Source organism: Hippoglossus stenolepis, chromosome 2 (genome assembly GCF_022539355.2).
Source record: "Hippoglossus stenolepis isolate QCI-W04-F060 chromosome 2, HSTE1.2, whole genome shotgun sequence".
NCBI classification, from domain to species: Eukaryota; Metazoa; Chordata; class Actinopteri; order Pleuronectiformes; family Pleuronectidae; genus Hippoglossus; species Hippoglossus stenolepis.
The window spans coordinates 14,479,553-14,494,224 of record NC_061484.1 but is presented as its reverse complement, the minus strand read 5'-3'; the positions used below and the strand labels follow the sequence as shown (position 1 = coordinate 14,494,224).

Genomic DNA, 14,672 nt, shown 5'->3' with positions numbered 1-14,672 from the left:
GTAGTGGAGGATTTGAGTGTACTTGATCTGAAACTATGCTACAAGCTTACTGAGGGTATTCCTAGAGGACATCCCTCTTTACCTCTGGTTGCTGCAGTTACTTTTCTTGGCTGTAGATGGCGGGACAAATTGAAAGGTGCTGCCGAGCTGGGACAAAATATAAGACGTCTCACTCTGTGCCTTTTTCCCCGGTGCCACAAATGTCATCGAGCTAACTTACACAGCATCAAAGGCAGGTGGTACAAAAAAGTTATTTCCCCATAGAAATAGTGCAAATAGAAACAGAAAAAAATTCCACGATTTTACTTTTTATCTCGGGTGGAGTTGTAGATCACTGAATTTATTCAAAAACACAAATTAGCATCGCAGTTCTCGGCGTAAATACAAAGTGAACTGTTAAACTAGAGGGATGACACAGTCAAAACGGGGACAGGGAGTGACTCTTTAGTCAATATACGATCTTTGCTCGGTCAGCTGAGTCGGAGGGGCGTGGCGGAGGACACATGCTAACGCTAACGCTGCTGTCACAGTCAACTGAGGTTAGCTAGCTGAACACGAGCGGAGCTAACTCCTTGTGGACTGTGTCCCCGGGTAGAATAGACTTATTTACACCAGACAATATAAACCCAGGACACATCAGATGGTTGGTATCGGTCCGCTGAGGGAACCGGAGCTGAGCATGTGAAGGGAGCCGCGAGCAGAGCGAGTCAGGCCCGCAGAGCTGGGAGTGAGTCTCCTTCGTCCTCTCTGGAGCATACATGGTTCACACTGAGGCCGGACACCATGCGCAAAGACGTGAGGATCTTATTGGTGGGAGAGTGTAAGTAAAGCCGACGGTGAGAGAGAAAGTGTGTGTGTGTGTGTGTGTGTGTGTGTGTGTGTGAGAGTGAGAGAGAGTGAGAGAGAGTGTGTGAGAGAGAGAGTGTGAGAGAGAGAGAGTGTGAGAGAGAGAGAGTGTGAGAGAGAGATGCTACCAGCTGCACATGTGATGCTGACAGTCTCATGATGACGTGTAGACCATTCAAACCCCCACTTGGTAATTAACATAATGAACAATACAATATATTAAACATGCAGCAGATCATTCTTCTCTCTTAACGCACCATCTGGGTCATTTCACTTCAAAACGATTCCCATTCAGTATGTGTTGTATTTCTTTGAGCATCCGCCCAATGGCCTGGGAGGCTAGACATTTTAACTGTTGTAATCATTTGAATCGTGGATATCATACTGTCGAGCTTTAAAATGATATGAGAGCCATTTCTCTGTGACCTGAGTTTATGTCAGTGCACAAAGATCTCCAGAACTGTCAGGTGACATCTTCCCTTTTGCAAGTTTCCTCTGCTCAGTTCATAATTATAATATCTGTGAATAAAGGTAAGTGTCCTCAAAATAAACCGTTTTATTATCTAGACTTGTCACTCATTTAATGTTTAGTGCTTGAAACAGAATTGAAAAAGCAGATCAGATCCAGGACGGACACTGCATCTCTAAGATCACACACCAGCCAAACAAAATGACCATGTTGTTTTGTAATGTTCATAACATGAAATCTGTGTAGCCTCGTGATAGTAATAGTTTATTACTATTCTCTCTTGCTAAATAGAGAAGTGTAGTCCCAACAAGGAACACATTAACATGACTTATCATTATTTAGTGATGGTTTGTTGAATGGGCTGGGAGATAAAACAATATCAATAACTACTGCAATATCATTTTCATCTATAGCAATATAACAAAGGCTCAGTATATGTCAATATAATGCTCCTGATTTGTGCAAACACAGTACGGAGGTATCATTAAATGTGTTCCTGTTTATCCTTCTCTCCTCATAAAGAAGTGTTTAAAACCACAACCTTCTCTCAGGAGCCAAAATCAGTGTGTACACTTCAAATATATAATCATGTGGCTTTAATCGTGATAATTTCAGAGGTTGACTGATTTGAACATTTGTATCTTTAAATAATTTTGGGCCATATCATCAAGCCATAATTCAAGGTATGCTAAACCCCTCCTGGTTCTCCCTCTCTCCACAGCCAAGGTGGGGAAGACGTCTCTCATCATGTCCCTGGTCAGCGAGGAGTTCCCACATGTGGTACAGAGAAACCTATTATGTCAGATATAACACTTTGGATCGGGATTAATGAAGCTGTGTAGCCAGTTGTAAACATGTCTACTTCAGCCATAGTCTAATGTATCACTTGTGTTCTTCCTAGGTGCCCTACCGAGCTGAGGAAATCACCATACCTGCAGATGTCACACCAGAGAGAGTTCCCACGCACATCGTGGACTATTCAGGTAGTTTAAGGCCACGACTGTTTCCTCTTTTTCCCTCTGAAAAACGCTTCTATCTGATGGTGCTTTAACTACTGTTGTCAGTTTTGGTAACGTCTTCGTTCATCATAAATCTTTAAAATCGTATCTTCACACTATTTTCTGCCTGGCTACTTGAGAAAGAAAAACTGTTTCTAGATTTGAACAATCGTACGTTTGTCTTTTTTGCGACAGAGGCAGAGCAGACTGACGAGCAGCTGTTTCAGGAGATCTCTAAGGTGAGTCAATGCATTTCTGTGGCAGAGAGAGAAGAGATGTGTTCAGGTGAAAGCTTAAGACTTTTGTCTGTCTCTCTCATAGGCAAATGTCATTTGCATTGTCTACTCTGTCAACAACAAGAAGTCCATAGAAAAGGTGAGTTACCTCTGCTGCTGCTCGCATTTCCATAAATTGTTTGTATTACAGTTAAACTTTAAATATGTGACTCATAAATTAGGAGTCGTGTCTCAGAAGTTTGATCTTCTCTACCTTTGTGTTGGTCTGTGTAGGTGACCAGCCACTGGATCCCTCTCATTCTTGAGAACACGGACAAGGACAGCAGGTGTGAACTTGTTTAAAAATAGTCTATAGTTGTGTTTGTCATGTCGGTTTCAGACAAATGAAATGGGGAGACAGAGGACGTCTGTTTCTCTGTCTCTGACCGCTAGCACAGCTAGCTCGTAGTGCACAATCGACCCAATGGAAAGTTTGCGAAAAGAGCCTTTTCTGCAGCATCAAAGCTTCATTGTGAGCAGCAGTGGCTGTGCAGCATTTCACATGATCAGATTCAGCCTCCTGCACTCACTGTGAAATGAGCCACTGCTGTTATTGTAGGAAAAATACTGGAACGTGTCCAAAGAAATTACATTTATTTTTCTTAATATTCAATGTTGTGGTTGTGTTGTCCAGGGTTCCTCTGATCCTGGTGGGGAACAAGTCGGACCTGGTGGAACACAGCAGCATGGAGACCATACTGCCCATAATGAACCAGTACAGTGAGATAGAGACTTGTGTTGAGGTGAGAGACGGAACTCTTTGTTCACTGTTGCTGTGGTTCCTCACTAGTAAAACAATACGTTTCAGTGTGGGACAATGCATTGCTATCAACAATAGGAAACAATTCAAAGCCAACTGAAGATCACACAACATGTTCATATTTACGATGCTCACTTTCAACCAAACTGTTTCTCCCATAATATTTGTCATTAATCAGCTGTGTGGTTTTTGAACTTTGTGAACTGCTCGACTGGGGAAGCCTCACAACAGTTTGCTGCAGTGTTCACAAAGAGGAAGCACAGCAACTGTAAATGTGCTGAATTTCAGTTTTGAGTGACAGTATATTCAGCGCAAGTGGATTTGATACTTGACAGCAGCTCTGAGATGAACTCAAACACACGTCATGATGAACTGTACTGTGACTCCTTATCTGTGGGACACAATCACACTGGTCATGTTCACATCTTTCATTAACACCCGTCCTGAGTGTGTCTCTTGTGATCGGAGCTCACTTCATCGCTCTTTATGCAAATAATCACGAATGTTATTTGTGTTCGCTAAGACCAAATAATGTTGTTAGTCAGTCAGAATCAATGAGCTGTGGGCAGATATGAAGGTTTAACCCATTCTAAGTATCTGTATCATTCATTATGTGGTCACCAGTGTCAACAAGTCAATGTACGGTTGGTTAGTGGTTCTTCATTTGTGGCCCAGGACGCATTTGCATTCACACAGAGAAAATAATGTGGCCACATGAATTCCAGGCCGTCTCCCAATGAGTTCTGAGTGATGTGATCTCAGGACACATCACTGTTGTACTTAGCGCTGACTGCTTGTGATCGGATCACTCAGGAGGGATGTTAATACCAGGTCTGAACGGGGTCACTGTCTCTTAACCTCCTCCCGTGTCAGTCTTTAACACCTAACTACTGTCTCCTAATAGGGATTCACCGGTGCTTTTTTTCTGATTCTCAGACAGATCCTATGTGTAAACCCTGTCTGGCCCTGACTTACCTCTCACACACATACACATAACCGCATATACTGTAAATACACACACATATATACGTGTACACACACACACACACAGGGACATTTAGGTAAACAGCAGTTGTCCTGCTTCTCCAGGAAACTGTTGATATTACAGACATTTGTTCACATTAAGCTGCAGCACAGTGAGATTTTCAAAGGTGTTAAGATGTTTATATGCTACAAGGCTCTTCAGGTCATTATAGCTCTGCACTGCAGTATTGAAAATACATTTTCATCCATGTGTTAACCACACTCCTTTCTTCTTCTTCTTCTTGTTATGTGAATAGTGTTCTGCAAAAAACCTGAAGAACATCTCAGAGCTGTTCTACTACGCCCAAAAAGCCGTTCTGCACCCCACCGGCCCCCTCTACTGTCCGGAGAAGAAAGACGTAAGAGCAAAAATACAACTATGCAAAGTCAGCAACACTGTCGACATCGCTGTTGTGACTGAGTTCATTGTTTTGCATCAAGGCGTGCATTAGAAAATCCCTCTGAATTTGGAAACAGAATTTCACAATATATATAAATTTCTTTAATCTGAGCCCAAAATTCTGTGGGAAAATTAAATCCCCAAAAGCTAAATGTTACTTTTGTATATAAACGTGTGAAATATCTTAAATGTAGTGACTTTCATTTATCACCTTTATTTCCAGATGAAGCTGCTTTGTGTGAAAGCTCTGACCCGAATCTTCAAAGTGTCGGATCTCGACAATGATGGGATTCTTAATGATATTGAGCTCAACTTCTTCCAGGTAAATCAACTGATGAATATATAAAACTACATTTAGCAACTCAGCTTTTTGAAATAATCTCTTAATACATTCGTTTACTTTTTTTCAGTGATCTATTTGCTAGTTTTTGATGTACAATAATGTCTCTGTCTGATTGTTCATAGCGGACATGTTTCAACACCCCACTCGAGCCTCAGGCGTTAGAGGATGTAAAAAATGTAGTGAGGAAGAATTTAAGCGATGGAGTTTGTGATAACGGACTCAGTCTGAAAGGTAGGAACAAACGGACTGACCGCCTTCATTTCTTTAACCATACAATAACAAAACTGCTTTTGCATTATTTTATAACTGTTTTGTGTTTCTGTGTCTTTCCACTCCAGGCTTCCTGTTCCTGCACACCCTGTTCATTCAGCGAGGTCGTCATGAAACAACCTGGACGGTGCTGAGGAGGTTCGGATATGACGATGACCTGGAGTTAAATCAGGACTACCTCTTCCCACCGTGAGTCCAGAACCTTTTTATTGTTTTCCCTCAGTATATATGAGGGTTGCATCGTGTGGCACAGGTTAAAACTGTATTTTCTCAAATAAAAATGTTCTCCTTTTTGTTTCAGTTGACAAAAGCATGAAATTATTCTATCGTCTATCTTTTTGAAGGAGAGAAAATGATCCCCAGTTGTGCCTTTGGTCAAACTTTCAATCGTCTTAATTTGTTACTAGATTCCTGGCCCAATTTTCCAGGCATTTTCTGAAGTTCATGTCGGAAAACAGCTTAATTGATTTAACACCATGGTTTTTAGCAAAGAAGGATCAATAGTTGACTTAACATGTACATTCTCATCACATCTGCTAATATGCCAACCTAAAACCCCACTGCCACGTTTTATAGTTTATCAGTTTCTCCTTTAACTTTATTTGTGTAGTAATGTTCGTTGTGTTCATCTTGTGTCTGTGTCCCTAATTATGTCTGGAAACTGTCATATTTAATTCTCTCCAGGTTGAAAGTTCCTATAGACTGCACCACAGAGCTCAACCACAATGCCTACCTCTTCCTCCAGAGCGTCTTTGACAAACATGATAAGGTACGATCCTGTAAGTCTGGTTCTTTATTTACATTAGCCTCTGCCTCAGAGAGAAGCTGCTCAGTACCCAGCACCGTGCACAAACACATTCCTCTCCCAGAGCCAACACCGTCCACCTGGCCGGGCCGTGATTTAACCCCTCACCACTGAGCAGGGATTGACAGGAGCATTAGGCTCGGTCACGGAGTGAAAGCGGTGGCCTGTGTCAAGATCGGATTTCTATTATACTGATCAGTGTCCAACTGTGAACGTGTGCTTTGGTCCATCATGTGTTTTTTCTCCTGTAGAGATTTACAAGTGGTAAACAAAGTGAATTACACAGAGTTATATACTGTAATATACGGAGCAAGTGTACTTCAATCAGTTAATATTCACACTTAAAATCACACCTTAAATATTTCCTACCTTTAGTATCATTTTCCATATCCATATTTCGGTCCAGATTCCCTGACCCACAATCTTTGTGTCAAACAGGACCGAGACTGTGCCTTGTCACCAGATGAGCTGAGGGACCTGTTTGAGGTTTTTCCCTACATGCCCTGGGGTGCTGATGTCAGCAACACAGTTTGCACTAATGACAACGGCTGGATCACCTACCAGGGATATCTCTCCCAGTGGACGTAAGGAGGACAATTAAGTATAATTTTAATAAACTATGTGTGGCGTAAAAAGAAAGTCTGACTTTGGCGACCTCTGGTGGTCAAATCAAAAAGATGCTGTTGGTTAGATGCCAGATTTCTATATTCAATGGATCCACTACTTAGTTTGTTTTCCTCCAACTTTCTCACGTTCAGGCTGACGACATATCTGGACGTCCAGCGATGCCTGGAGTATTTGGGTTATCTTGGTTACTCTATTGTTGCTGAGCAGGAGTCGCAGGCATCAGGGATTACAGGTACGTTTGTATTTTACATATTAGCTAATATAAACCTACATAATGACATATAGGTCCTAATTGTGTTGATTTTTATATATCAAGAATGCGAGAGAGAAGCAAATGCACTGCAATGTTTCTCAGAAAAATTTAAGTTTAATTAATATTAATTTTTTTCCTTAAGTTCTTCATTATACATTTAGTTAGTAAACAGCACACTGATCCTTTGACGCCCCTGTGTGGGTTTTGCCCTCTGCAGTGACCAGAGATAAGAAGATTGACCTGCAGAAGAAGCAGACCCAGCGCGGCGTCTTCCGCTGTAACGTCTTCGGAGACATTGGCAGCGGCAAGAGCGGTTTCCTCCAGGCTTTCCTGGGTAGAAACCTCACGGTAAAACAAACATAAACAGTTGTAAATAGAAATGGTCCGTATTTTTATAGTTATAGACATAAAGGTCAGGTATTTGTGTTTTTTTTTCTTTTCTTGCATGCATGGTATTGTATATATTATTATGTAAGTATATATTGACTGATTTACGTGACATTTCTCCCTCTCAGCGCCAAAAGACCATTCGAGAGGAACACAGATCCTACTACGCCATCAGCACAACATATGTTTACGGTCAGGAGAAATACCTTCTGGTGAGTATCAGAAACCCCTAATATTCAAATATGATTGGAATTTCTATCAATTTCTGTAGTTGTGGTGTCTAAGTAAAGCTCTTCCAATGATAAAACAATAATAAAGATAGAAATAGTAAAGTAATAATAATTAATAATAAGTGATTGTGTTTCATTTCATCATATAACAAAACAATTAAGTACAATATGTTAAAGGGATATAAATTGTGTGCTTGATTGTCAACTGTGTTACTTATCTGACTTTATGTATAAACCATAAAACAACTAGAAGTAGTTTGATGGTGCTCTGACTTGGAATATGGAGAGTTGTGCAGCTTTCATTCCCACTCTTCGACTGATAGCCGCTGCTTAAATAGCCTGAATCAGACTGTAGATCAGGTAAAGAGACCTAGAAATCATTAAAAAACGGTGTTCATCGGCAAAACTTTTCAAATATGAAGAATTCTATTAGAGTTTGGCGTATTTGTTCCAGTGGCAGCTCTTCTGGTTCAGGAGGCTGAGGATCATGGGTAATATCCACTGATCTGGATAGTGGGACTACACAGTCAGAGCTCCGATCAACAGATTGATAGACAGTTTTTTCTCTACATGAAAGAGGAGGGCACTGTTGCTCAGTAAAAGTCACATTGTGTTGTCTTAAGCTTTTGAAGGAGCCTCTCTTTCCTTTCATGTCCTCTCCTGTCGTCTTCCCTCCAGCTTCATGAAGTGTTCCCTGACTTCGACTATTTGTCCGACGCTGATATGGCCTGTGACATAGTCTGCCTGGTGTATGATGTCAGTAACCCTTACTCCTTCGAATACTGCGCCAAAGTCTTCAAGGTAAAACCATGTGTGCTGTTTTATCAAGACAACTGTTCACTCGTTTAATATCTTAAACACAATCCCTCACCCTCTCTCCTCCTCCCTCAGCAATACTTCATGGACAGTAAGACTCCGTGTATGATGATTGCAACCAAGTCTGACCTGCCTGAGATCAAACAGATGTATGGCTGCACTCCCCTGGAGTTCTGCAGGAAGCACAAGATGCCGCCTCCCCAGTCCTTCACCTGCAGCACAGCAGCAGCACCCAACAAAGACATCTACACCAAACTAACCACCATGGCCATGTACCCGTACGTATACAGACACTCGATCTAGAGTCTTTATACTTCCACCAGGTATTTTACACATTAGCTAGCTGAGTTAACTGACTGAGGAACTTAATTATAGGAAGCAATTTCTAATTGGTTAATGTGTATTAACTCCACCCAGCTCTTGTTCACAAGTGTTAGAGTTACTGTAACTGTAATGTTGCAGCTCTGTTATACATTATAGACTAAAGTGGCATATTTTATTTGACCTGATTACAATTTCATACAAATTATAGTTAGTTAGTTCAATTTTTGTTTGTAAACATGAGGCTCAGCGTTCTTGTATAAAATGTTTCAAAGTCATAGCAGAACTTTTAAAGTGAAATGCTTTTATTATCACTTTTCTTATTACCATGATTTAGGACATGTAAGGAGCCCATCAACAAAGTAGTGGACATTTGCATGTGCTTGTCTGTACTGATCACTAACTGCTGTTCACCAGTCAGTTATGATGATGATGTCACTACAGATAAGTAATGATATCTCAGCACCGACTCAATAACCAAACATCAAACTCTCTGGAGGTCTTGTTGACATTATAAACTAACTTTGGTTAAGAATCTGACCAATCGCTTGTTAGCAAATTTTACTTAAACTAATACAATCACTCACAATTTCTCTGTGACCTATATTAAGGGAGATATGACCAGTCAGAGTCAGTCTCTGATGATGCTGCCCTAATGTGTGATGATTTGACATGGACTTAACCACGTTGGTTACATGTTGGTAGAAACTCTCAGCCAACAGAAATTGATTTTTAACTTTTGCTTTCTTTTGTATAAAATGGAAATTCAGTTTGGTAACAGCTGCTACAACCTGACCGCTTAGTGTTTTATGATTATCTGAAAGCTGATTCTACTGGGAGATATTTTTTTAAAGACAATCTGCAGTTGGTTTAAACATTACCATATGTCTGTGGAAAACTACACCAGACAACTAGTTCTGTAAATCCACAGCTACAGATCATCTAAAAATGAATTTATGTGAGCAGGTGGGGTGGTTGGGATGTTTTTTTATTAGTAAGGAATCATTTAAACACATTTTATAGTTTAAATACAAAGCTATAGCCTACTCGCTATAATTTCTGCTGCTTCATTCCCTCATTCAGGGTAAACATATTCCCTGTGGGCATGTTCCTGCTCTCTGCACGTCACAGTTTCTGACATCATGCTCCTCATTCTACGTTTCACTGCCCTCTGGGCATGTAGCTTTCGGTCTGATGCAGCGTTTTGCTCTGCAGTTAAACGAATGTTGATCTCTCCCAGAGGCTCACACAAACATTTCATCTGAGCATTTCTTTATCGTTTTTCCACAAACCAATTTAATAATGTTACCAAGCAGAGGGATATTTCTTTGTCGCAACATTTTGTGGATGAAGTTTTGTTAAATTCAGAATAGATGACTGTGTTTTTTGTTGCCATTTTGATGCATCAGTATCTTCCTCTTTATTGTGTGTCCGGAGATTAATAGTAGTCCTCAAAGGGCTTTGTTCATCCACATAAAAAAAAACTTTCCCTTTATTGTTGAAATAACAATCAGTGATTGTTGTACTTGTTATCACATTCCCCTGAATGTGTCTCACAGCTGAAAGTTTTCAACTTCTCTTCATGGACTTGGCTCTTGACTCTTGTATTGTTGGAGTCGTCTTTAAACTCTTAACTTTCTTCCCTTCCCCTTGTCTGTCTGTGTGTGTTTGCCGGATTTGCTTCGGTATGTGTTTAATACCCTACGTGTGTGGTTTCTGTGTTTCTGTGTGGGTGTCTCTCCTCAGCCACGCCCGGCTGCGCTGCATGTGCACTTGTAACCGGTGCACCTTCTGCCTGTGTCACAACTTCCTCAACTCTGAGCTGCTCCAGACGGTCAGGGCCAAGCTCTACGCTGTCGTACTTAGAAGGTCCTCTTTACCTTTCTGACACGTTACCATCTGTGCTCTCTCCCATCAGTCATTTCTTCTTTTTCATTCTGAAGTTGAAGTTGTTTGATTTTGAGCCAGTGGACTGAAGCTTTAGTGACAGGTTCAGAAAGAAGATGATGCAAATTACAACCAATGGAAGTGAATCAAATATTTAATGTTATTGCTGCATGCAGAAGGTCGGAAAGCTTAACAATCACTGCCATCACATGTACCATTCGCAGTATTACACAAAGGCACAGTAAAATATCAGATTATAGAGAGTAAATTAATATTGGTGATTTTAAATTTGTTGTAAAATTATAACAAAAAGCCATTTAAATCCTCTCTTATGTGAATATTGCCTGTACTTTCATTTGTGAAAACACTGACATGAGGTTTTAGTGTAGATACAGATAATAATGCACAAATGTAATAAGTGACTAACGTTTGCAGGCTGTTTTCACCTCCAATTTCTTTTTGCTTTCCCTTACTTTTTGTTCTTTTTTTCATATATATAAGTAATGCATGTCTTTTATTTTTTTATGTTTTACTTCCTTCTCTCTAGTAAATTTGTTTAATTTAATTTCCACATCATTTCTCAGGGAATGTGCCTATAAAAACACTCCAGGGGCTTGAAAGGCAGAAAATGACAGGAAATAAGTAACGTTTTAGTTTAACATGGTACCTTGGTGACAGTGTATCCCATGAAAACCCATCTACTACAGAAGTACTGAATCAGGCAGCCTGAGACTCATTTGCACACACATTAAAAACACATCTGTAGTTCATGCACGTAAACACAAACACAACAGCAGAACAGGAACATTCACTAATGATTCGGTTAACTGTTATCATAAGACAAGTTAGATAAAAGAGAAAAATAATCATGGATAAGGACAACACACTTTATCCACAATACATACATACGAAAGGCCCAGATTGGACCCATCTTATGTAGACAAGCCATATGGAAAGTGTTGGTCAGTTAGAAAGTCGCTTAGAACATTATTTACCAGTCACTAGTCCTCTGTTCCGTTCCCTTCAAGTTGTCTTTTGATTTTTCTCCCTTTTTCCCCAACAATCATGTTTAATATCAACATTTTCATCTTTCATTCTTTTACAGCCCTTTTCATGTATTGAAATTTTCTTGCAAGCTCCTTTTTACGAGGATTTTAATCAGCATTTCCACGTTGGATTTGAATCCTATAATTCAGTTAGTGTCAATTTCCAAGTTCTTTTCATTGCTCAGTCACTCGTTCTCAGCCGTCTGAGATGTCTCGTCTTGTTGTCTCATGTCATAACTATAATCCTGCATGTCCCTCGTCTGTATGATTTGCTTCATCACTTCATCCATATTTTCCCTATATGTTCATTTGTGCATCATCTTTCACAGCAACACCTCTGATTACTTTGCCACTTGTGATTCAAAATTGAGTCATTAGTGAAAGAGGAAAAAGTAGGAGCCGTAAATTGTGCAGAGATGTGATCAGTCAGCTCCGACCCAGTTATGATTAATAGATGAAGTCTCACTCGAACTAGGCTCTTTCATCTTTCTCCTTGTCATCCCTTTTTTCATCTTGATGTCTTAAAACTCTAAACTGTTCCTCCCTTCACTTGGTCTCTATATTTATCTACTTTATCACCCTCTCTGTTTTTAACAGACATGTCACTCAAGCAGACCTGAAGAGCTCCACCTTCTGGCTCCGGGCGAGCGTCGGGGCCACGGTGTTTGCGTTGCTGGGCTTAACCATGTACAGAGTGCTGCTCAAATCACGATGATTATTTCCATCTTTACCCATGATACATGGCTACATACACCCTAGTTTGACCAGTCACAACCTTAGCTTTTCCTGTTTCCATGGAAAGCCTGTCATTGTTTCATAATTTAATCGAACAAAGTAATTTGTTTTTGCTTGAGAAAGAAAAAAAAAAAACATTTGCAAAATGACCTTAGCAAACACTCTTTTTTTTTTTTTCCTGTTTTCATTCCACTGTTATTTTCCCTTCTTGAAGATTATTGAAAAAATAATTTGTACAAAAACTGTTAATTTGCTCAATCTGTCTGTCTGCAATTAAATGCATTTGCAAAGTAAAGTAATGATTTATATTTATATTTAAAAAAAATAACGTAAGCTGCTGATGAGCCATAGTGAGATAACATATAGCTATTTTTTTGGTTGCTTGCTGATTTGGAATGATGAACTTGAATTGGGGATTAAGGTGTGTGAGGTATGCAATAGAGGCAATGCTTTTATTAGACTGAACAAGATGTAAATAATGTATATGACATAGTATATTGTACATTTGCTTGTCCAAAAAGGCCACGTGTGACTCCCACCAACAGCCAGGTCATTGACTTGCACAAACGTTAGCAGCTATCACTTATTTCGACAGAACATTGGTTTGTGTTTCATGGCCACGCGCTCTGAGGCACATTTTTTATTTCCTGTGTTTGCACATCTGAGCATGTCAGTTTGTCATTAGTGGATGAGTGTGTGGAATGAAAGCTCTCTCTCTCTCTCTCTCTCTCTTTCTCTCTCCTTCACGCGTTGATCACTCCAACAGCTTGTGCGAGTGCATTTACTCTGCAGCCAACCTGTACATTTTGTGTTAGCATGCAATTTCCGAGCACATTCAAGTATTTTAAGTTTTCCTTTACAAGAAATGGCCATGCCAACTTGTCTGCATTGCTTGCCGAATACTCCAGGGTTGTATGTGTGTTTACTGACAGGAGTACAGTCGAGTCTTGCTGTGATTCCTGTTCATCTCTCCTGGTCACAGAAGATGCAATAATGTGGCATGACACAAGGTTCAGTTTGATGTATTTACTCCACCCTGCCTTTCCAAATGTTTACAATCAATAAATGTCTGTTACATCTGGTTGAATGGAATCTTTTCTTTTTACCAAGTTTTTGCCATTACTACTTGATTATTTTGGGTATTTCTGAACAGCACTCATCTATACAGACGACTGTAGGCAATGGTAAATCGTGTATTACTTGTAATAATTATTGAAAATGAACTTTGTCAATTTTTTTGTTTACAGTTAGGACTTTGGTATCTGATATCCTACCACATAAACCAACTTTAATGTTGTCATGTCAAGGCTTACTGAGACACAAGAGGGCAGCATTGCCTAGAAATCTGAATTGGCCAATTAGAAACCATATGTTGTTTGCTATGTAGAGTATATTTCAGTGTATAAGTATACACTAGCACTGAGTATGTTCAGTGTATGTTTGTGTATTCCGTTAATGATAACTAACAAACTCAGTATGCAGAATCCCAAAATTGTGCTGAACGGAGCAGTTCCCTTTTTCCACACAAGTGTCGTCACCTAATTCAACTGTGGGTACCTGAAATATGAGCAAACCACAAGAAGGAAGTTGAAGGTGTTCTCTAAAGGTTATGGGTAAATGGTTGGCATAATAGTGATGGATAACAGTTGAAATGCTTAATGCCTAAAATATCACATATTTTAAATGAATGGTTAATATTGCTTGCTCAAAGAAGTGCATAGCTGAAATACTTTGCTTAAGATGGGATAATTAACCAGCTAAAAGTAATGGATAAGCCTTAATGGTTTGAAAAGTTTCCTTAAATTAAATTATATATAGTTCAAATATCCAGCATCTGCAGCTCAACTTGCAAACTGGACCCAACTGAAGTAAACACTGTAGTTTTATTTTATATTATTGTATTTTATGTTTTCTGTCTGTTTCGAATCATTTGAAATGGCAGAGGGTTTCAATGGAGAGGTCCAGTGGAGTTCGTTGTACACAGTGAATGAGTTCATCGGTGGGGTTAAGTCACACAGGACGACAGTTGGTGGCTGCAAGTAGCTCAAAGAGAGACTCCTGTCGCTGGCTGTTAATTTATACACAGTATATACATAATTTATACGCGAGCTGACTTCTCCCACAGAAGCAGGTGTTCAGTAACTCTCCTGTTCACACTCTCTTCCCTCGTTACCCAGCCCC

General features: G+C 39.9%; 1 protein-coding gene across 2 annotated transcripts; it reads left to right on the top strand.

The window, feature by feature from the left end:
* The first annotated feature begins 460 nt into the window (after positions 1-460).
* Positions 461-13,572, top strand: rhot1b (ras homolog family member T1). 2 transcript variants are annotated; one of them, XM_035183223.2, is made up of 20 exons: positions 461-820; positions 2,037-2,095; positions 2,217-2,298; positions 2,509-2,552; positions 2,635-2,688; positions 2,823-2,875; positions 3,223-3,331; positions 4,629-4,730; positions 4,995-5,093; positions 5,237-5,345; positions 5,453-5,573; positions 6,069-6,153; positions 6,628-6,773; positions 6,948-7,048; positions 7,287-7,417; positions 7,585-7,668; positions 8,365-8,487; positions 8,578-8,780; positions 10,570-10,692; positions 12,354-13,572. In XM_035183223.2, the coding sequence occupies exons 1-20, from the start codon at positions 784-786 to the stop codon at positions 12,469-12,471; spliced, it is 1,983 nt and encodes a 660-aa protein (XP_035039114.1). In that variant the 5' UTR covers positions 461-783; the 3' UTR covers positions 12,472-13,572. The 2 variants fall into 2 exon arrangements, with proteins under 2 accessions (XP_035039114.1, XP_035039124.1); XM_035183233.2 differs by lacking the exon at positions 10,570-10,692.
* Positions 13,573-14,672: the final 1,100 nt, after the last annotated feature.

Coding starts and splice junctions, on each gene's coding strand:
- rhot1b (XM_035183223.2), top strand. CDS start 784: ATGCGCAAAGACGTGAGGATCTTATTGGTGGGAGAGT. Junction 6,774..6,947: donor GGATATCTCTCCCAGTGGAC/GTAAGGAGGACA, acceptor TCTCACGTTCAG/GCTGACGACATATCTGGACG. Junction 7,669..8,364: donor GTCAGGAGAAATACCTTCTG/GTGAGTATCAGA, acceptor TCTTCCCTCCAG/CTTCATGAAGTGTTCCCTGA.